At 39.0% G+C, this 18,804-nt stretch overlaps 1 protein-coding gene across 8 annotated transcripts in view; it reads right to left on the bottom strand.

Moving 5' to 3' along the window:
* The window catches only part of Mef2 (myocyte enhancer factor 2), a 65,327-nt gene that overhangs the window by 8,752 nt on the left and 37,771 nt on the right, over positions 1-18,804 (bottom strand). For 6 of the 8 annotated variants that reach the window (XM_067356220.1, XM_012373784.2, XM_067356219.1 and 3 more), the window contains 2 exons: positions 1,560-1,676; positions 813-1,016 (listed from right to left, as the gene is read on the bottom strand). In XM_067356220.1, coding sequence (XP_067212321.1) covers positions 813-1,016; positions 1,560-1,613 — 258 coding nt within the window. In that variant the 5' untranslated portion in view covers positions 1,614-1,676. Of the gene's footprint in view, positions 1-812; positions 1,017-1,559; positions 1,677-13,959; positions 17,489-18,804 lie in introns of those variants that run through there. The other 2 variants (XM_012373783.2, XM_012373781.2) reach the window with 2 other exon arrangements.

The following is an 18,804-nucleotide window of genomic DNA, read 5'->3' as shown; positions in this document are numbered from 1 at the left end:
TTCTTATTCTACCCGGTTTACTCTCGCAATTACGTTTCACGCAGGAAAAAAAAAAAAGATTACATTGCTCGCATCAAAATCAAATTGCATCCAACAAATGACGGCACAAATACTTATGCATGATATATTGCTCGCAAATATATAAAATGTCGGTTGTTTCTTACGTAATTCACCGACATCTATAATATAATTAAATAAAGAAGGCAAAAAATCAATGTTCTAAAATTTTTCTTAAAAGCTCAGTGCGTAAAACCAAAATGTAACTTGTATGCGCGAGTAAACGTGTCGCAACACACACACATGTAGCATACTATACATATTTTTTTTTAAATATTGAAATATCTGTTTAGTTGTCAATTTTGAATATCTCGATATTTGATATAATAAATTATAAGCCTTGGATTAAATATATAATATCAATTGTTAATTAAATTAATATCAAAATGGAAAATATTTGAGCATACTCTTTGAAAAAGGATCTTGATATCCATGTGCACTTGATATTTAATTTGCAATAACTCGCAATTCAAAAATTATTAATCTTCCAACATTAAGAAAGTTTCTAAATCTTCGGATTTTTATCATTTATGACTTAGAGTAAGCTCTTTCGGTACACCCTATATATGTATATTGCTGTACATCTTGACCTTGGCATATCTGGAACTACGAGTGCGAGATATATATTTTTCCCTCGGAACTTTTAGAAAGAAGATTGCAAAAAATTAGCGTTGATTGTCTCAATGCTTCGATCCTCGGACTCGCTGGCGCATCCTCGTTCATCCTGAGAATCCGTAGCGGATAAATGGACTCACCTCGATAATATTCTTGTTGGTGAGGGACTCGTGGGGTTCGTTGTACTCAGTGTACTTGAGGAGAACCTTGTCCATGTCGGTGCTCGCATACTGGTACAGCTTGTTGCTCGAACTGAAGATAATCAGTGCAATCTCGCAGTCGCACAGCACTGACAATTCGTACGCCTTCTTCATCACGCCGAATTTCCTTTTGTTAAAGGTCACCTGTCGCATAAAAAAAGAGAGGGGCGCATCGAAGGTGAACTTCAGCGAGATTTTTAAGCCGTTAAGGTTATTTTTTTTAAATAGCCATCGAATATTTCTCATATCTGATTAATTATAAGGTTTCATAGAATTATATAATTAAAATCAATTTAGCTACATTTGCATTTCACCTTGCTCTTTTCAAACTGCAAATACATATTTATTTTCAGCGCAGAAAGTGTAAAAGAACAATAATTAGAAACAACAGATCTAATCTATAATTACTATATTTGTTCAAGATCATTATCTTAATTATGCAACATAATGATGAGAATGTTATATATATTTTACGTGAGAAAGCAAAAGTAAATAGTATTTAGATATCTGTTTAAAATAGCGACACATGATGCTTCAATCGCTTTTTCATGTTTCCTTATAGAAATCAAACGTAAGGAAACCTTTGAAGTTGTTACAATTCTCGAAAGTGTACGATATACTAATTGCAATTAGCGTTAAATTTTTACGTAAACAAAAAACAAGTTTGATTGGAATGTTTATAATTACCTGACGATTCCGTTCGTCTGTGATACGTGAAATCTGAATCTTCTTTCGACCCATTGTTGCACCACGTCTTGGATAAGAGATAAATCTTCCAAATCACTGGATGGAATATTAAGAACACTGTAACAAAAAAAGAGAACACAACATATTTATTTATTACTCAGAGTTATATGTATCTATAATTCTTTCACACTAAAAATTTATTAATATAATAAAAAGATTCAAGTTTTTGTTTTTTTGTGTAATGTTTCTCTGGCTATTTTTTCTGTGGCAAATCAAAAAATATAATCATAACAAGAGATTGGAAGCGTAAATAAAATTTATGCTCAAGTACAAAATACAGTGCTAGCAAGTTTAGTTTTAATACTTGATCCGAAAAGTGTAGATTCAGAGCTTTTCACAAGCGATCTTTCAACAAAAAAAAAAAGTTACCAGGCGATAGAGCCGTTTTATTAAAAAAAAATCTCACTCGGCTTCGGGATTTAATGCGTTTCGCACAAGGCTCATATGGATGCCATGGCAAAAGCGAGCGATAATAAACACGACAGTTTGTAGAGAGCGACAGAACTGGACCGCGCTTTAAAACCTAATATTCAATGGAAACTCGTGCGCGTGTCACTTTCACGTATCGATTCCAATGCTGTGCGTGCGAACAAGTTCGCAAAGCGCCGCTGGTATGTGCTTCAGAGCCCACGGACCGGCAAACAAAGTGTCGAATCGTTTACCACTGCGAGATTGCGGCTTTCAAGCGGAATAAAAGGGAACGACGTGTCGTGCGCGACGTTGTTATGGGAGAACGTGGTTTTCAATTGAAATTGATAATTGAGCACCACACGAACGAGCTAATATAATTAAATTTTTAAGTAAATTAAGATAAATGTGTGCATATTTATTTTGCAACAAGTATTTTCCTTAAAATGTTTCTATCAGTTTCTATCCAAAGTTTCATGAAAAAATTACTGGCGCTAATAGCATCACTGACGACTTTTAACGTAACAACTATCATAAAATAACTCAAGTTTTAAAAGCGATCATTACAGTAATTAATATCAAACATAAAAATGTAACAAATATAAAAAAAATTTTTTTTTAATTTTCTAAATTGTTCAATTTTAATTACATCTCTTCTGAATTTAAGTTAGATTTTTATGTATCAATGTAGTATTTTTAATCCATGCCAACCGATCGTTTATTGATTGTTAATATGTAGTATGTATTTTTAACATCTAGTACAAATCTGTGTAATAAATCTGTGTCATAAATCTTATTCGCAAATGTTCCTTTTTCCCGCTATCGAATTGTCAGCTACATCAATTTTCAATGCGTTATCCAAAATCAGACCTGATAATATTATCAATACAATACATTCCAAATGTCGCAACGATGGACAATATCTCGGACGGTAAATAAACGAGTACAATATTACCGTAATATACTATAAATACGGAACTATTACGGTACGGTGTAGAATTAGCTGCAAGTGCGACCGAATTAAACGTTTCGGGCCCCACAAATAAATCGTCAGTGTGCCGAGAGGAAGGGGAACTAATTTAAGCCGGTGGGTGTTTTTAAGAGCGAAAAATAAGCTCTGGGTCAACGAATTTGCATTGCGAGTAAACTTCGATATTAACTCTTTAACTTCACGCATGCTTTTGCATAATTGACGTTTCAATTAACTTATTCTCTTAACATCTCATCAGAGAGTCAATAACACCATAACGTCAAAACATCTCGAGAGACTCGCTCAACAAAAAGATTTATATAACACGACTTTCGAGGCACAAACAAAATCGATTAAATAGTGTATAATTTTAAAGTCCCATCAGTTGCTCGCCTTACTAATTCATGATAAAATGGTTTTGTATATACACAAAAAACAATTATTCAAAGATAACGAAATAACTGAATTTTCTCCTATAATTTAAGAACACGAGATATAGCGGGTGTTCCGGAAGAAAGACTATCTATTTTCAATAGTTTAGCTATGAGAATTCATAAAACAAATTTATTTCGCGATAAGTTAAGAAAAAATTTATGTATTTTATTTTTCCAGTCTGTAATTAAAAATTTAGAAGAATTTATAAGAAAAATACAATTAAAAATATAAGACTTTATTAATTCAAAGATGTTAAAAAGATGAAGTTTAAGATGGCGAGGAATCAAGCGCGCGTGTCTTGCAGTAGCATCGAATTAAAAAGATCTTATCTCCTCTCGCCTAAGCGATAACGACGGCGTGAGAAATGATCCAACAACAACAACGAAAGAATTTCGCGCAATCCGCGTGAGAGAGAAAGAGAAAGAACAGCGGCGTAAAAGCTCACGCTAATCGCACGATGATGATGACGATGACTCATTGCGCGTTATTTAAATTGCTTTCGGTCGCTGCAAGTGCGCGCGGATGCGAAATGTACTAAACAACGTCGCGTCTGCAATTTTATTATCGACGATTGACGTGACAAGCGCACGAGTAATCGACGACGTTCATTCACCTTCGACGCTTTCACGCATGGATATTATCGCACGTAATGGCGCAAGGGATGCGCATTCATCTCCCTGCAATTTTCGAAAAAGGAAAAGGAATCCGACCCTATGCCGGTCTGTTCGTACTTTGCACAATTCGATGTCGTTCGAGATTAAATAATTGCCTCGTGTCTCGATAATGTGGATTTAATCAAATGTAAACTTTAAAATTATCGGCATGAAATGCGTGCGGAGTTATCGCATTTGAAAAATAAAACCGGGTCAAATAGATCCGAACAGAATAACAAAGTTGATTTAATTAAGTTGTTGTAAAATAATTTAACATTAAAAGTAAAAATAATTTTCCAACAAGGAGACAAAAAGGCACCACGTAAGCCGGGTACTTTTCACAAATAATGAAAATTTAGGAAAATGAAGTTCAGCTATTAAAATTTTCAATGATAAAACCTTAAAAAGTAAATAAATAATACTTAACTGGATTTGCATTTAAAGAAAAAGTGGACTGCCGACTTGTTGAGAAATTTAATCGAAAAATTGCGCGGCTACTGATACATCAGCTATCATGAAAAGAAAGGAAGATCACGGCGGGAATTGCTAATTGCTAATTGTACACTACAGAAAATAAAGTTCTCCTTTCTACAAAATGGTATTCCAAAGCATCGGTGTCTAAGTAATTAAAGCAATTGAAGGAGCCTTTATATTCGCGCACACAGCACGCTACGAGATCGGCAGTGACGTCAGCTGGGAAATAGAAAGCGATTCCTTTATCTCTTGCAACCATATGCCGTATTGAAGCAGATAGCGTTAATTGCTTCGATCCATCGCTAATGTGGTGAAAATGTAACGCGTGAAATGCCCCTTCTCCTTTGAAGGAAAAAGTTCCCAGGATTTGCCCTATACCGGATCATTTACAACAATATTATATACACAGAGTTAATTCATAAAATTGCAAAGAAGTCAAATCGATTTAAAACAACGTAAAACTTCGCGCCCCAACTTTTTTACTTTATTTAACGCATCGGTCAGCGAATTAATCAATTTTTCCGAAATATTCAATTGTATTTGGAAACGGCAATTTTGGGCATTTGTTGCTTTCGATAAATAAGAAATATGTGTTCTAAGAAGACGTATTTTCCTACCTCGAAGTATCAGGCTTGTGAGAAAAATTCGATAGACCAGCGATGCGTGTCTCTCGAGGCTAATGAAGGAGACGATTATTACTTCAATGCCATTACCGTGTCCTGAATGTGTAATATACGATATGTACTGTGTCCTAAATGCGTAATATGCGATCGATGCGGCAGGCTGGTATGGCGTTCCGCGCTGTCGGAACTTCTCCTTTCGCCCTTAATAGATGAAGACCTTTGTGCCTCGTTTAAAAGCTACGCTACTACGTTCTACCTCACGCATATTTGAACAAATTGAAACGAAATTGAAACAAGAGGCTCGTAATATGCAATTATCTCACTTTAAGTATCTTGGGTACAGGATACTTGAGCACAAATGGTCCGCAAATGGCACAAAAAGTGGCAGATTTCGAAAAGTTTATCGGAACGCTTATCAAAAGTATTGTTTAACGCAAATTTATCATATGTACAGCTGCATTATACTTTCGATCAGATTAGAATGATTATAAAGTCAAGTAAAACTGCGTAGATAATTAAAGTAGCTAAAAATAGCAAGCTTTTAGATTATTCGTACTATTTTGTCTTTTTTAAATATTTACGTATTGTATGCTTGCGTCAAGATTATTTTATTCTCTGAATATGTCTGATGTTTTATTCATGCACTTCCTGTGCTTTTGACAAAATAATTTTTGCGAGAACAAGGATGCACGACAGAACGACTCGATACTTAACAGAGCACAAATACTTGAGAATTTAAAGAAAGATGATCTGATGATATAACCTGGAGATTTGAATTATTACCTCACAGTGCAACGTCTAATCGTGCAATTACCGCGCTGCCGATAAAGTATTTCGCCGACGATGTTGTTAGCGCAAGAATTTTATCGCCATTGATATGAATGAGCCGTGACGAAGGTCAGACGCGGTGAAAGGATTTCTGAATTTGTGAAAAATAGACAGTCGCGTGACATTGGCGAGATATGTGCGCTCTAAAATATGGCACGTGTCGGCAATTCGACTGCGTAACATTACCATACAAACGATCGACTAGGAAAATAATGATGCGAGTACGTAACATAGCTGCTGATAAAAGCGACGCATTATGTATGCGACGAATTGTATCTTTTTACTTGGCTTACGTTTTTTTCCTAAACTCTTAAGATTTTTAAAAACCATTAATATAGGTGTTTACGAAAAAAAGATAAGAATGATAAAAAAGCCAAATGCAGAGCGCGATGAGGCCTCAACAATATTGAAACGAGAACGTATGAAAGAGATAATAATTATTTGCAATTATAATTTGTATAATTTCACTTGGAAAAAATTTATTTTAGATTTCGACGTACAACAAACTCGATCTCGGTGGCATAGATGCAAGTCATATTATTGACGTTGTTCATGCGGCCTTTTATTAGTCTTCGCGTTTGACGCGAGTGACAGTTTTGTTCGATGGCTAAACAACTTTTCGAATGAAAACAAGCTTTTTCATAAGGATTATAACAATCCTTCCATTCATCTACAAAATCCCCAACGCTGTATACTGTGATATCTCTTAATAAAAATATAGCGAAGAACAACGATATTTTTTCCATTTGATTCGATCTCCCATATACTATCATCTTTTACATTAAGATATTTTTATACATTATATCTTTTTTATCTCTCTCTCTCTCTCTCTCTCTCTCTCTCTCTCTCTCTCTCTCTCTCTCTCTCTCTCTCTCTCTCTCTCTCTCTCTCTCTCTCTCTCTCTCTCTCTCTCTCTACGAACGGAGTAGCAATCGTTTCGTAAACAAGTCGCGACATTTTAGATGTAATTCAGGGATCTGTTGCTCGTGGCGTCCCGCGCGAAGCTAATGAATAAGCCAAGTCCTTATATTCATCCGTGATGCTAAATGCATACGCGCGTTGAGTGTTGCGCGGCACGCAATGCAACAACAGCAGGGAGTGATACGCGGTGACGAAGGGAAAAGGCCCTCGTGGAGGGATCCGATTATACGGGGTGCAACCACTACCACAACCATCAGCCACCACCACTACTTCCACCACCAGTGGCATTATTCGCTCGACGAGCGATCTGCGTCAGCGGATCGATTTCCCGGCGGCACGGGTCTCGGCCGGCTTCAATAGCGGATTTGAGAAACGACGAAGAACGATAATCCGGGATGATCACAGTACGGGTCGGTCGGCGGGGATTACACGCCCTAAAGTTTTCCCGTCGGTTGAACGACGAGAAGGGTTGCGCCGGCTACAACGCGAACAGGCGGCGCGTTAACAGGTTGCGACAAACAAGGAGTGGTCGTGGTGTACTCTTCAACCTTGCACAGGTGCTCTCCCCTTCCCCCGAGCGCGCGCGCCCGCTGTCCTGCCGCGAAGTAAAGTCTGCGAGAGTGGTGTGCGAGTCACGTACGCACACACAAACACGGGGCTCGGCGCCAGTAATGTCTTGATGATAGAGAAGCGCGATTAATCGAGGCGTGCGAACGGAAGCGAATGGCAGATGGAACGTTGTTATAACCCGGCCGCCGGTTCTGGAATTTTCATCTTCCACGATCGTTGTGGTCTCTTTGGCCCCCGGGAGTAATTCGCGATCGATCGGCCCTTATCGATCAGCAACGAGGACGTGATTAACATTGTACGACGCGATTCTTCGGCAGTGGCGTACGCGCAAGAAAAGTACGCGAGAAAAGATATGTCTGACGCATCTTTTTAACTTATTAAATGTCGCTTAAGTAACATTGTATGAGTTACGGACATGTAAATATCAGTAAGACTATGCGTATAAATTAAAATATATTTAAATATTAATTTACAACCAACGGAATTTGTGAGTAAAATTGTGAGACATGAGATTAAGAAAGTATTTCTTGTTATTGAAAATATCTTTTCAGGAATAATTATATTATAATTAAAAAACTACAAGATATTTTTAACAAGACGGATCAAAAAAAAAGTTTTAAAAATCTTTGCTTTAGATGAGAAAACACAGAAATAAAAGATGTCTATAAAATATGCATGAAAATGCCGGGTAACAGTAGAAAACAAAATTGACTCAGCAACACTGACGAGAAGAAATCATCGATCGAGTCTCGTCCGTGCGTATAAAGTTGTGACGTCGCAATTTCAACAATATATCTCTAGCGGCTCGATTACGGCAACAGTAGCTTCGGCCGAAAGCTGTTTAAATATTAATGAAATTTGCACACGTTATCAGACGCGGTGATCTGCGGGGACCACGCGAGGTTGGAAGCGGCAGTGTCTCGAAGCATATATCTTTTCTTACATACCGCTGATCGCGCTAATTCCACCGAACACACGGTTGCGTTATGTAAGCGAGACGTAACACAACTGCTACATACGTGACAAAGCGTTTCGCATCGTCCCTGTACCATGTTCCTGTCATACGTTCGACATCCCATGATACATGTTCGATGTATAATTACGTGTAACAATAAACGTCCATCTTTATCGTTTTTGCAATACGTCGGTGTCGTCCAAAGAGATTAATGTACAACCAGATAAGTTAATCTTCCAACATAAGCGGATAAGATGCCTGCATTTTGTAACATGATTGAACCTCCAAAAACTCATTTAAATTCAAGAGAAATGACATTTCACAAAGCTGTTATATTGATATGTTATAACTCTCTTTCCACTTTAATTTTGTCCATTTTTACAGATGTATTTTCAATCGCCACTCAACTTGTCCGTTTATGTTTAAAAAGGTTACTTTTTTAGCGCTAATTAATTTCATATTTTCTCTTTCATTTCTTTAACTTACGTAACATTTCATTATTGCGAGTACAATTAAAAGCTATTAATCAATAAAGATCGTATAGCACTCGTTTCATCCACCAGTCTAAACGCAAGTCGGGAAACGGAATGAGCTTTAAAGGGCGGCATTGCGTTCTTCAGTAATCCGCACGATCAGATCGCGTCTCGTGCGTGCGCGATTATGGAACGCGATCTTGATGCAAGGAACGGTGTAAAATAAAGCGCGACGAAAATAATGGGGCAGTGACGCGCCGCGCAGTTTCGCGTTAATTCATATAACGACACATCGCGTGTTCGCGATGAATGGGAAAAGCTTTAGTAAATATAGTCCGGGAAGGGTTAGAATTAGAACAGTGAGTTAAAATCAGCGTTTTTACGTATACACCCGCTTGCCAGATACGTCATATGATGCGCCGCGATCAAACTATAGGTTGTGAATCTGTTTATTTTCCAAGCGCGCAACATTCGCGATTGTTGCGCAAAGCGTTTATATATATATATATATACTTAAAAATTGAAAGATGTGAGTTTTGCTTCCATATCTTTCATTTAATCCTTAAAGTTTGCGATATAATCATCTTCTTTAATTAATATTTTGGGATATTCCTAACACAAGTTTCATTGAAATTATTTGCTACCTTTACGTAAAATAATTCATTCTCATGAATAACAAAGGAAAAGACCGATTCGCAGTGAATGGTGTTGTTCGCTATCGTGCGCGAACGCGAAACAAAAGCTCGGACTGTGTTCCTTAGTTCACGGAATAACAAAGTTTTTTTCTCGCCGTCAAGCGCGCGCTGTCACCGTCTTACCACCTCGACGCGAAATCGACGTTTCGCCGTGTGCGCGATCGATCGATCAATGCACATGTGTTCCGCGACAGTATGCACAGCTTTTCCACAGCCGGGGGTGGAAATATAAATTATTACGCGCGCGCGCAAGTAGTGAATGAAAAACGACATAGGCGCGCTCAGTATATATCTCCCTCGCTATCTTTACCGGCAATGTACGACGGAGAGATCTAGGAAAAGTCCGCTCGGCGCGTGTTTCCCGCGATCGAATTCGGTTTATTATACAAGAGCGTACACCGCCACTCGGAGTGAGGGTCAGCGACCAGCCAGCCGGCATCGGTCTGTACATCTTGAGGCCGAGACACAGTAAAATACGACGGAATACGGTATTAGAAATGAGAAATATAAGTAGACGTAATATTACAACAATGCCGGAAATAAATTGCCGGATCATTTCGACGTGCAAGGTCGTAGCGAAGGGTAAAAGCGTTAGCGCTTCTCGATATGCGACGTCGATTACACGCAATTAGAGAATTTACTTAAATGTGATAATTATTTAAGTACAAGAGTACTAATAGCTGTTCAAATACCACTATAGGTTAAGTTTGCTTGGTAAACTTCTCAAAGTTTACTTAGGACAATTTGAGAGCCAAACACAAATATATTATAAAAGTATATCATCAGAAAGCGCATAAGCGTTACTGAAGTTATGAGAACGTTATGATGAAAATACTTGGTGCAACAAAGCGCTAATATCCGACGGTCGAGCGATTGGAAGAATATATAAATGCAAATCCGTAATAAATATATACATACATGTTTCTAACACGAGTGTTTTTTCTCAGAATAATACTACACAAAATTCTTCACATAATACAACGAGATATTTAACAGCAGAGTGAAAAAAAAAAAGAACTGAAAATTATTAAATTTACATTAAAAGCGCGTGGAAGAGAGGAGATTGCGAGCGTTCCGAGCGAATGGCCCGCATTTAATCATCGCGCGTTCCTTTAGTCGGTGAACTGGTCGCGGCGACGTCGCACGTGAAACTCATTTGCATCTCGTTACAACGCGACGTCTAACGCGTCGATTAATAATCGCCGATAATGAGACGCGACTTCGAAAGATCAGAGAAGCGTGGTGTACCCGGCGAAACATTCATATGCGACGCGAATGTGACGCGAGAGTGGTCCAGCTGATAAGACGGTCGCCTTATCGTCGGGCGATTGTGTCCGCGACCGAGTCGTCGATATCGAATTAAAAGGATTATCGCGTGAGATGTTAGGGTCGAGATACAATGAAATGCGAGAGTAAGATATAAAGAGCACGGAGTGTGAGAATGACAGACGGTGTATATATATATATTAATATTTAAGAATTATTTTACTAATTAAAAATTATTTACTCTTATTTGAATAAATCTCTTGATATTTTGGTCAACAAACCGTTACTCGACAAATTCCCCGTTTGAAATAACGTGTAAATCTTAAAGATATCATAGATTGCTTATCGCAGCTGTTACTAGCGATATAATAGCATATCATCGTGTATTATTAGCAAAAATCGCTATCTGATACTTGTGTTGTATGCAATTAATGTAAACATTTTTCACCAACTGTTTACTGTATCTTTTCTTTCGTTTCCTAACGGCGATTGAAGAGTTCCAGGACATATAATACACCATCTATCCATCAATCTATCTATACATCTATCTGTGCTTCGCGCGTTCTTTGTATCTTATCCTTGTAGTTGATAGCCTCACGTGTGTGCGCAACTTGACGGAATCTCCGCTCGACTACCAACTATGCCGGCTCGTTAGGATGTTCGCTTTGTCGGATCGTTTATGCGTGCAAACTTGCGCAGATTCCGCACCGATGCTCGCGCGCTAGATAGCGAACCGATCAAAACGACCATCGATGATTTATGGTATCTCAAGTAAAATGACGCTGCATAATAAAAGTTAAGAAGTTTTTTCAAGCACGAACACAATGTAAAATATTTTATGCAAATATATTAAAAAATAAATATTGCACCGCGTTACAACGCATATATTAAATAAACATTAAAATTACATTACAACGATAATTCCGCGTAAATAGAAAGTAGGAAAATTATGTAGGAAAACTATGATTGATTTACACTGTCGAATAGCTGAACGTGATTCGTTGGTTAATAATTTTACGATGTTTCTATAATCGTTCGATATTAAAAGTAATTAATTGACGCTAATTATACGTGTTTTTATACTGTTTCTATTGAAATTATCACAAGCGCGCGTTCTAAATCATCGAACGTTGTTTTAAGGATCTGATTAAACCTCACCGTGGGTAAGAGATATAAATTATCACAGAGGCGTGATCCTCGGATTACACGGTAGATACCAAGTGCGCTCTTTTCTCTCTCGTGTTCTACGAAGGGAGGGCGTCTTTAATCGGAGCGAGAGAACCGAGCCGGGTCCCCATTATTTTCTCGGTCAACCTAACAAAGTCGATATATAACGACAGAAAAAAAAAGAATTAGTGACCTAACAATCGCCGGATCGCAATCCTTAATAACGTTATGTCTTACGTCATTAATGTTTCCACTTTAGTAATATGTATTATTTTGTGCGTCATTGATTCTTGACTTTTCTTATGTTTGTCTACAAATATGATTCAAATGTATCACGATGAAGCAATTTTTATCGTAAATTTTTATGATAATTACAAAAATAACTGTAAAAATTTACGACACATTGGAGCAATATACATATACATTTGAATATAATGAGAACTATTATATTTTCTCACGCGCATTCATAAAGTTATACTTGTCTAAACAGAAGTAAACTTCAGAGCGCTAAAACGATAAATTGGCATAATAAAGCTATAATCAAATTCTTCTTTATTAGCGGAAATTTGATAGGCTAAGAGAGATTGCAGCGAACACTGTTGACGTTATCGCTACTATGTGAGCGTAGACGATAACTACATACTATATAATGTAGATTTTTCAAGAAATTATCATTAAAGAAAAATTGACGCAATGCTTTACAAATAAAAATAATTATTTGAATAAAATGTAAGTTTTCTAAATAGGATATGTATAGATTTTACTTTTCTATTAATTCTCTCTCAGAATTTTTCAATTTTTATATTTATATTATCACACACAGTTTACTTATTATTACTTTTTTAATCCAATAATAAATTATATAATATGCAAATTATGTAATGCTCGTTTTCCAACTCTGACTATAAATTAGATAAAGAAGTTACTATTGTATATCAACGTGAACAATGTAATATTGCATACACGTTTCCTCAGACAAGCCTTATCAGTACAGAATTAATCCCAGAGTAGAGATAATTAATGGTATCGAAAAGAAAGTTGTCAGCGGTAATTATTTTATGGAAACAAATTTAATTCACTGTAGTTATTATAAACTATAGTGCTATTTTGCATTAGCTCGAAAGTGATATAATATCCCAGGAGATATATTCCTTATTTTGATCGGAGAATATTGGAGCTAGATAGATCCAACTAGAAATCATAATAAAATTATGATTCTTTGAATAAGACAGCAAATATTGAATTAGAAGCAGAATATGAGAGCGCAGCAGAAATCAAATTGAAATCATGATATAATTATTGTTATCACATTACGAAATTATAATGCGCTATTGTCAAATTGTCATAGCTACCGTAATCAAATTTGGTGTTAAATCCTCCAATATTTTAATAATTCTATATTATTAAGTCTTTTTGTTGCAGCAATAATATAAAATCCCAATGACCATTTTAAATTAATACTACGTACGTATAAGTTTCGAATAAAATGGAAATTGGGTTTAAAAGGTCAAAGATCACTAATGCGAAAAAAAACATGGATTCCAGACCAGTTCTTCACAAAGTAGACCTTAGTAGTTTGGCTTTTCGCGAGAAACGCACAGTCGAAAAGATTCTCGAGAGACGGCAAACGCGCGTCGAACAGGCGCTCGAGATACCGACCTGGACGGGGTCCAAGAAGACGTACACGCATACCTAACAAACATCGATAGTGGGGGGAGAGAGAGAGAGAGAGAAAGAGAGGTCTCGATGGAGATTCACCGTGACCGAAAGAGTGTTTCTCCCTATCCTCTCCCTCCCACCTTCCTTTTCATCTTCCCTCTCTTTCTTTCTCTCCCTCTTTCTCTCATTCGTTCCTTTCATTTTTTTTTCTCTCGCCGCCGCTACTGCGTTTGGTAAACTCACCGGATCTCGCAACCGGGCAGCCTACTGGATCATCAGCGGGGCATGTCGACGGCGGGAGTCAGGTCGGCCGGCCGAGTCCCTGCTGAGCAGCGTATCGATCGATCTCCCCCGCGCGAGAACGTCAACGGGAGCGAGGTCGAGGCGAACGAGCGAACGAGCGAGCGAGCGAGCGATCCTCGGGATCGGCGCCGCGACGCGACGCAACGCGTCGCACCGCACCGAGCCGCGCGATCGCGATCTCGCTCGAGGACACGCCACGCGCGCACACACGCGCCGTCGACGACGAAGGACGACAGAGACGCGCACACTGTTTAGCAAACGAACGTGCGAGCGCCGATTCGCCGGCGATGGAAGTTACAACGTCGTGTCGCTGTTTCGTGTCCCTCTCTACTTTTCCCACACTCTTTCTCTTTCTCTCTCACGACGTTCAGCCGTTCTCCAGAACGACGTCAATGGTCCCGCGCGCGCGATCGATATCTCCCCACACCGCGTTACAGCACCCCCGCGACCGCTCACAAATACGGAGAGACAGAAAGAGAGCGAGATCGCGGAACGGCGCGATCGTTCGTCGATCAAAACAAAACTTGCCGCTACTACTGATGCTGTTGTTGCTCTTCCTCCTCCACCTCTTTGCCGGATGCGGATTCTCGCACACCAATTCGCGCCGTCGCTGCTGATACCACGCTGAACGAATGAAACAACAAGCACCCACGGTCTCTTTCTCTTACTCTCTCGTCGTTGTCTCTCTATCTGCGGCTTTTTTTCTTTGGCACACTCTCTTTTTCTCTCTTATACAGTCTCCCTTCTCTACACGGCGCGAGCACGATGTGTGTGTGTGTATGTGTATTGTATGCTAGTGCTGTGCTGCTCGCGATCCGTCGGCGATGAGTTGATCTCGCGCACAGTCGCTAGTCGACGATTCACGTCGCGGCCTGCATCGATTAAAAAAAATCGTAATAATCGTTAATTTTCTTCAAGTCCGAATTTTTTCTTCTCCCTCGTGCGTTTCTCTCTCTCTCTTCTCGCTTCCTTCACCTTCGCCGTGAATCACTCGCAAAAGGGCGCACGATTATTTATAGGGGCGTACAGGTTAATAACGTGTCGCGGCGTATCGTGAATTATTCTTAGGTCGTCGTGCGTACGTATACATGCGTGCGAGGACGCCCGCTCCGTTTGTCGCACGCGTGGTTAGATAGGTTAGCTTTTATCCACGACGTGATCGCGGGGACTAGATACGTTGACTAGATGCACGGCGCGCGGGAGTGTCTTTCTTAAAATATACTTTTCACGCGTGACGACGACAACAACGACGAAAACGACGACGACGACGACGACGATTAGCGAGGTGAAGACGGCGCGGTAATTCCGACGGCGTAACACGCGCGGACGGCACTGCTTCTCCTCTACGCTGCCAGAGCGTATTCAAATTTAGACACACGTCGTCTCTTCACGACGGCGAGTGCTGCCCTGGCGCACACACGTCGCGCGTATGTACCACGATGCACGACGGTGACGACGGCGGCGGCGACGGCGGGTAGCCGCTTGTGGTGAGCTTGCCGTGAGGACGGTTAAAAAACCGGGGCCGGTCGCGCACGCTTCGACCAGTTCGCCCCGAGTTCGCGGTCGAGCCTGAAATAGAGAAAGATTTGAGGAAGTCGCACTGAGAACCGAGCGAGTGTGCGTCGTGTATGCGAGCGAGACGGACGGAGTAGGAACGCGCGCGGGAGTAAGAAAGAAAGAGAGAGAGAGGGGGGGAAAACGAGTCGCCGCGCTATAATCGTGTACCAGTCGGTCCACCTCACCTCTAAAGTTTGCCTCGGATACTTCGTCGCAGCACGCCTGTTCATTGGTCGATAACACTGCCGACGTCAGTTGGCAATCGGCCAATCGCGACGTCGTGCGACACGTGCGCGCGCCATCTCGCGGCGTTCATCGTTGGCTTCGTGGTTTGTGGGTGCATAATCGCGTCCTTTTTGCACTTACGGCACGCCGTCGCATGTCCTCGCAGTTGGCTAGTGTAACGCGACGCGTGCGCGACGTGATCGTTTCACTTGCGTTGGCGAACGAAACGCTGCTGTCTCCGCCACATGAGACTATTCTAAAGATCTGACCAGCGGCACGACCAGAAACTTGTTCTTACAAACAGGCGTTTTCCTCTTTTTTTTCTTTTTTTCTTTTATCAGTTTAGCAATTATGATGATACTTCAGCTCGACTGAAGAGTTTCATTAATCGCTGCAATTTCTTGATTGATGAGCTTGAGCTGATTCGAAGCTCTCACATAATGACGCGGATAAAAACATAAAATATGAGAAAAAATACATGCATATGTTTAATCTTAATACCTACTTTTTTAAGTTTTATGTTATGTTTCAATGTGCAAATTTCTGGCGCAATAAACAGTAATCGTGATAGTTAAATTTGAGAAGTAGTAAAAGAAACTTTTGTCTTCTTAAATTTTCATTAACATAGACATAAAAGAAAGATATTCATTAAGTGTTTACTTATTGAATTATAACATTAAATATGTAAGATACGTATATAATTGAGATTGTATGCTTTTGTATAAAAGTAAGATTTAGTTATCTATGCTTTTATGTAAAATACAATAAATTACTATAGAAATTACATGAATGCAATTCAAGTTATAAGAATTACTTTCTCCAATTTCATCGTTTTAATCAACACTTAGTAAATTTTTAGGAAATTTCTAATAAAGCTTTTTACATTAAAGATAATAGCGAAAAAACACAAGCGCAATTTAAAGAAATAATAAGGAGAAATTGCACAGACAGATGTAACGATCTCTCGATTTTCCGATCACGCGTAGATATAATCGATTCAGTACGCAGTAAACAATCTACAATTCTAAGCAATCATCTTGAATATAATTTGCAGTCTTACGACGCATATGTTATGATTAAGTTTTCTTACGACGTAATGTTTTCCTTGATCGACGCGAGGCAAAAAGCGATAGAAAACGTGTTACGATAGCAGTAAGAAAACACTTCACATATCGCGAAAAAGAGGCAATTATGAAACGAAATTAACGGGATTACGGATCATTATGTTGTTATGCTAGTAGGACAAAAGAAGTTATCTACAAGATGAAAAGATGGATAGAGAAAGATGACTAATGCACTTCAACGCGTGCATAAGCGTTCGTCAACAACGAGATACGTTCGGCGAAAGGCCGCGTGTTTACGCACATGTGACATCTTTACACTTTATTAATATTTCGCCCGCCAGAAATAACGGCAGGTATGGTTCAAGAATCGACCTACGTTTTATACAAAGTTGGCGCATTATAAAGTGTGTACGCCCGAGTCGACGAAAATAACAATTGTGTTATAGACTGACCGATGGCGCGCAAACGCGACGACTAAACTCATATTCCGTGGTATGCAAGTGTACGATTCTATTTACGGCATTATCCATACGATTCGATTTCCGTATAACTCTGTATGAGAAGCATGCTTTTTTTATTTTGCAGCAAAATTCGTATCTGCAAAAGCGATGAGTTTCTCTAGAGAATAAATTATGTATACAACAGAATTATGTATGCAAAATTTTAAGATATTACTCATAATTCAAACGTTTCTACAAATGACAATTTTTCAAGCTCAAGCTTACATTGTTAATCAAATATTATATATTCACATATACATTCATATTATATTCTCTTATATAATCTCATTATATAATCATATATTCACTCATAGCACGTATAAAATATCCATATATGGAAATCGAAGAATATGAAATAAATTTCAAAAATCTTTTCTTTGTTCGTTATTCTTTAACAGAATTCTAACACATGAGATGCAAAAGTTTGTTATTAATTAGTGTCCCATCAAAATTTCTTTGCAGAAAACATTGTAATTATTAGTAACAGATAGAACAGAGAATTCATAACATTTGAAAAATGAATTACTTTTGCTACAATTCTAAACCGAAAACTTTAGAAAACGAGATTTTGGAAACAGATAAAACAGCATGGAAGTGAGCGTTCGCCAGTTCGAAGAGAAGAAGAGATGCACGATATAATCTAAAATCGCTCGTTGACAGAATTTTCGAAGCTGCGATCGACATCCAAAACCAATGTCCCGATTTCCACCGGATGCATCCGAAATTGACGTCGATTTGCTAAGGCGATATCGAGTATCGCGGTTACACGTCAGTCGAGTCGCCGACACTCGCGGTCCATCCATCCGAGAGTAGACGGCCGATAGTACGGTTTAAAATCTGTCCTGACAAATATCTAATTCTGAAAATATCCACACATACGGTTTCGTAGGTAAGTTTTATGATAAGCCATTAAGCATCTTGGAATTGCGTTTACGGATAGAGCAGGACTGTAGTGAGATTAATCTCTTTTACTGGAATAGAACGGAACAAGAAACCGGGGAGACGTACACTAAAATCATTATTACAGAATCTATTCACAATTACTACACCGCAAAACCGTTCGCAATTATAAATTTCTCCTCGTGAAAATCTCCTAAAAGAATTAAATAATCTCTTATCAACAAACACGAATTTGTTCGTAAAGAAATTTTATAATATATCTAGCAAAGAATTAAGGAAAAATTATTTATAAAATTAAAAAAAAAAATGATGACACAGTGCCACAGTGCGAGATTATTCGCGTGGATCGTGAACTAGCAAAAGTTCGACAGGCCTGGTTTAGGCCTGACAACTCGTGCACAACTGTTGCACTGGCCTGGATTGTACAATAAGGCGGAGATCCACGGAGGGGAAGGAGCGCGTGTCGTATATTCGTGTCGAATATTCGTTGATGTAAAAAGCTCTCTCGCGCGGGTCCGCGCGCGGTGCCTGTCGATATT

The sequence above is a fragment of the Linepithema humile genome, chromosome 5, assembly GCF_040581485.1.
Source record: "Linepithema humile isolate Giens D197 chromosome 5, Lhum_UNIL_v1.0, whole genome shotgun sequence".
Lineage (NCBI taxonomy): Eukaryota > Metazoa > Arthropoda > Insecta > Hymenoptera > Formicidae > Linepithema > Linepithema humile.
The sequence above is the reverse complement of the archived record's forward strand: the minus strand, read 5'-3'. Positions and strand labels throughout refer to the sequence as shown.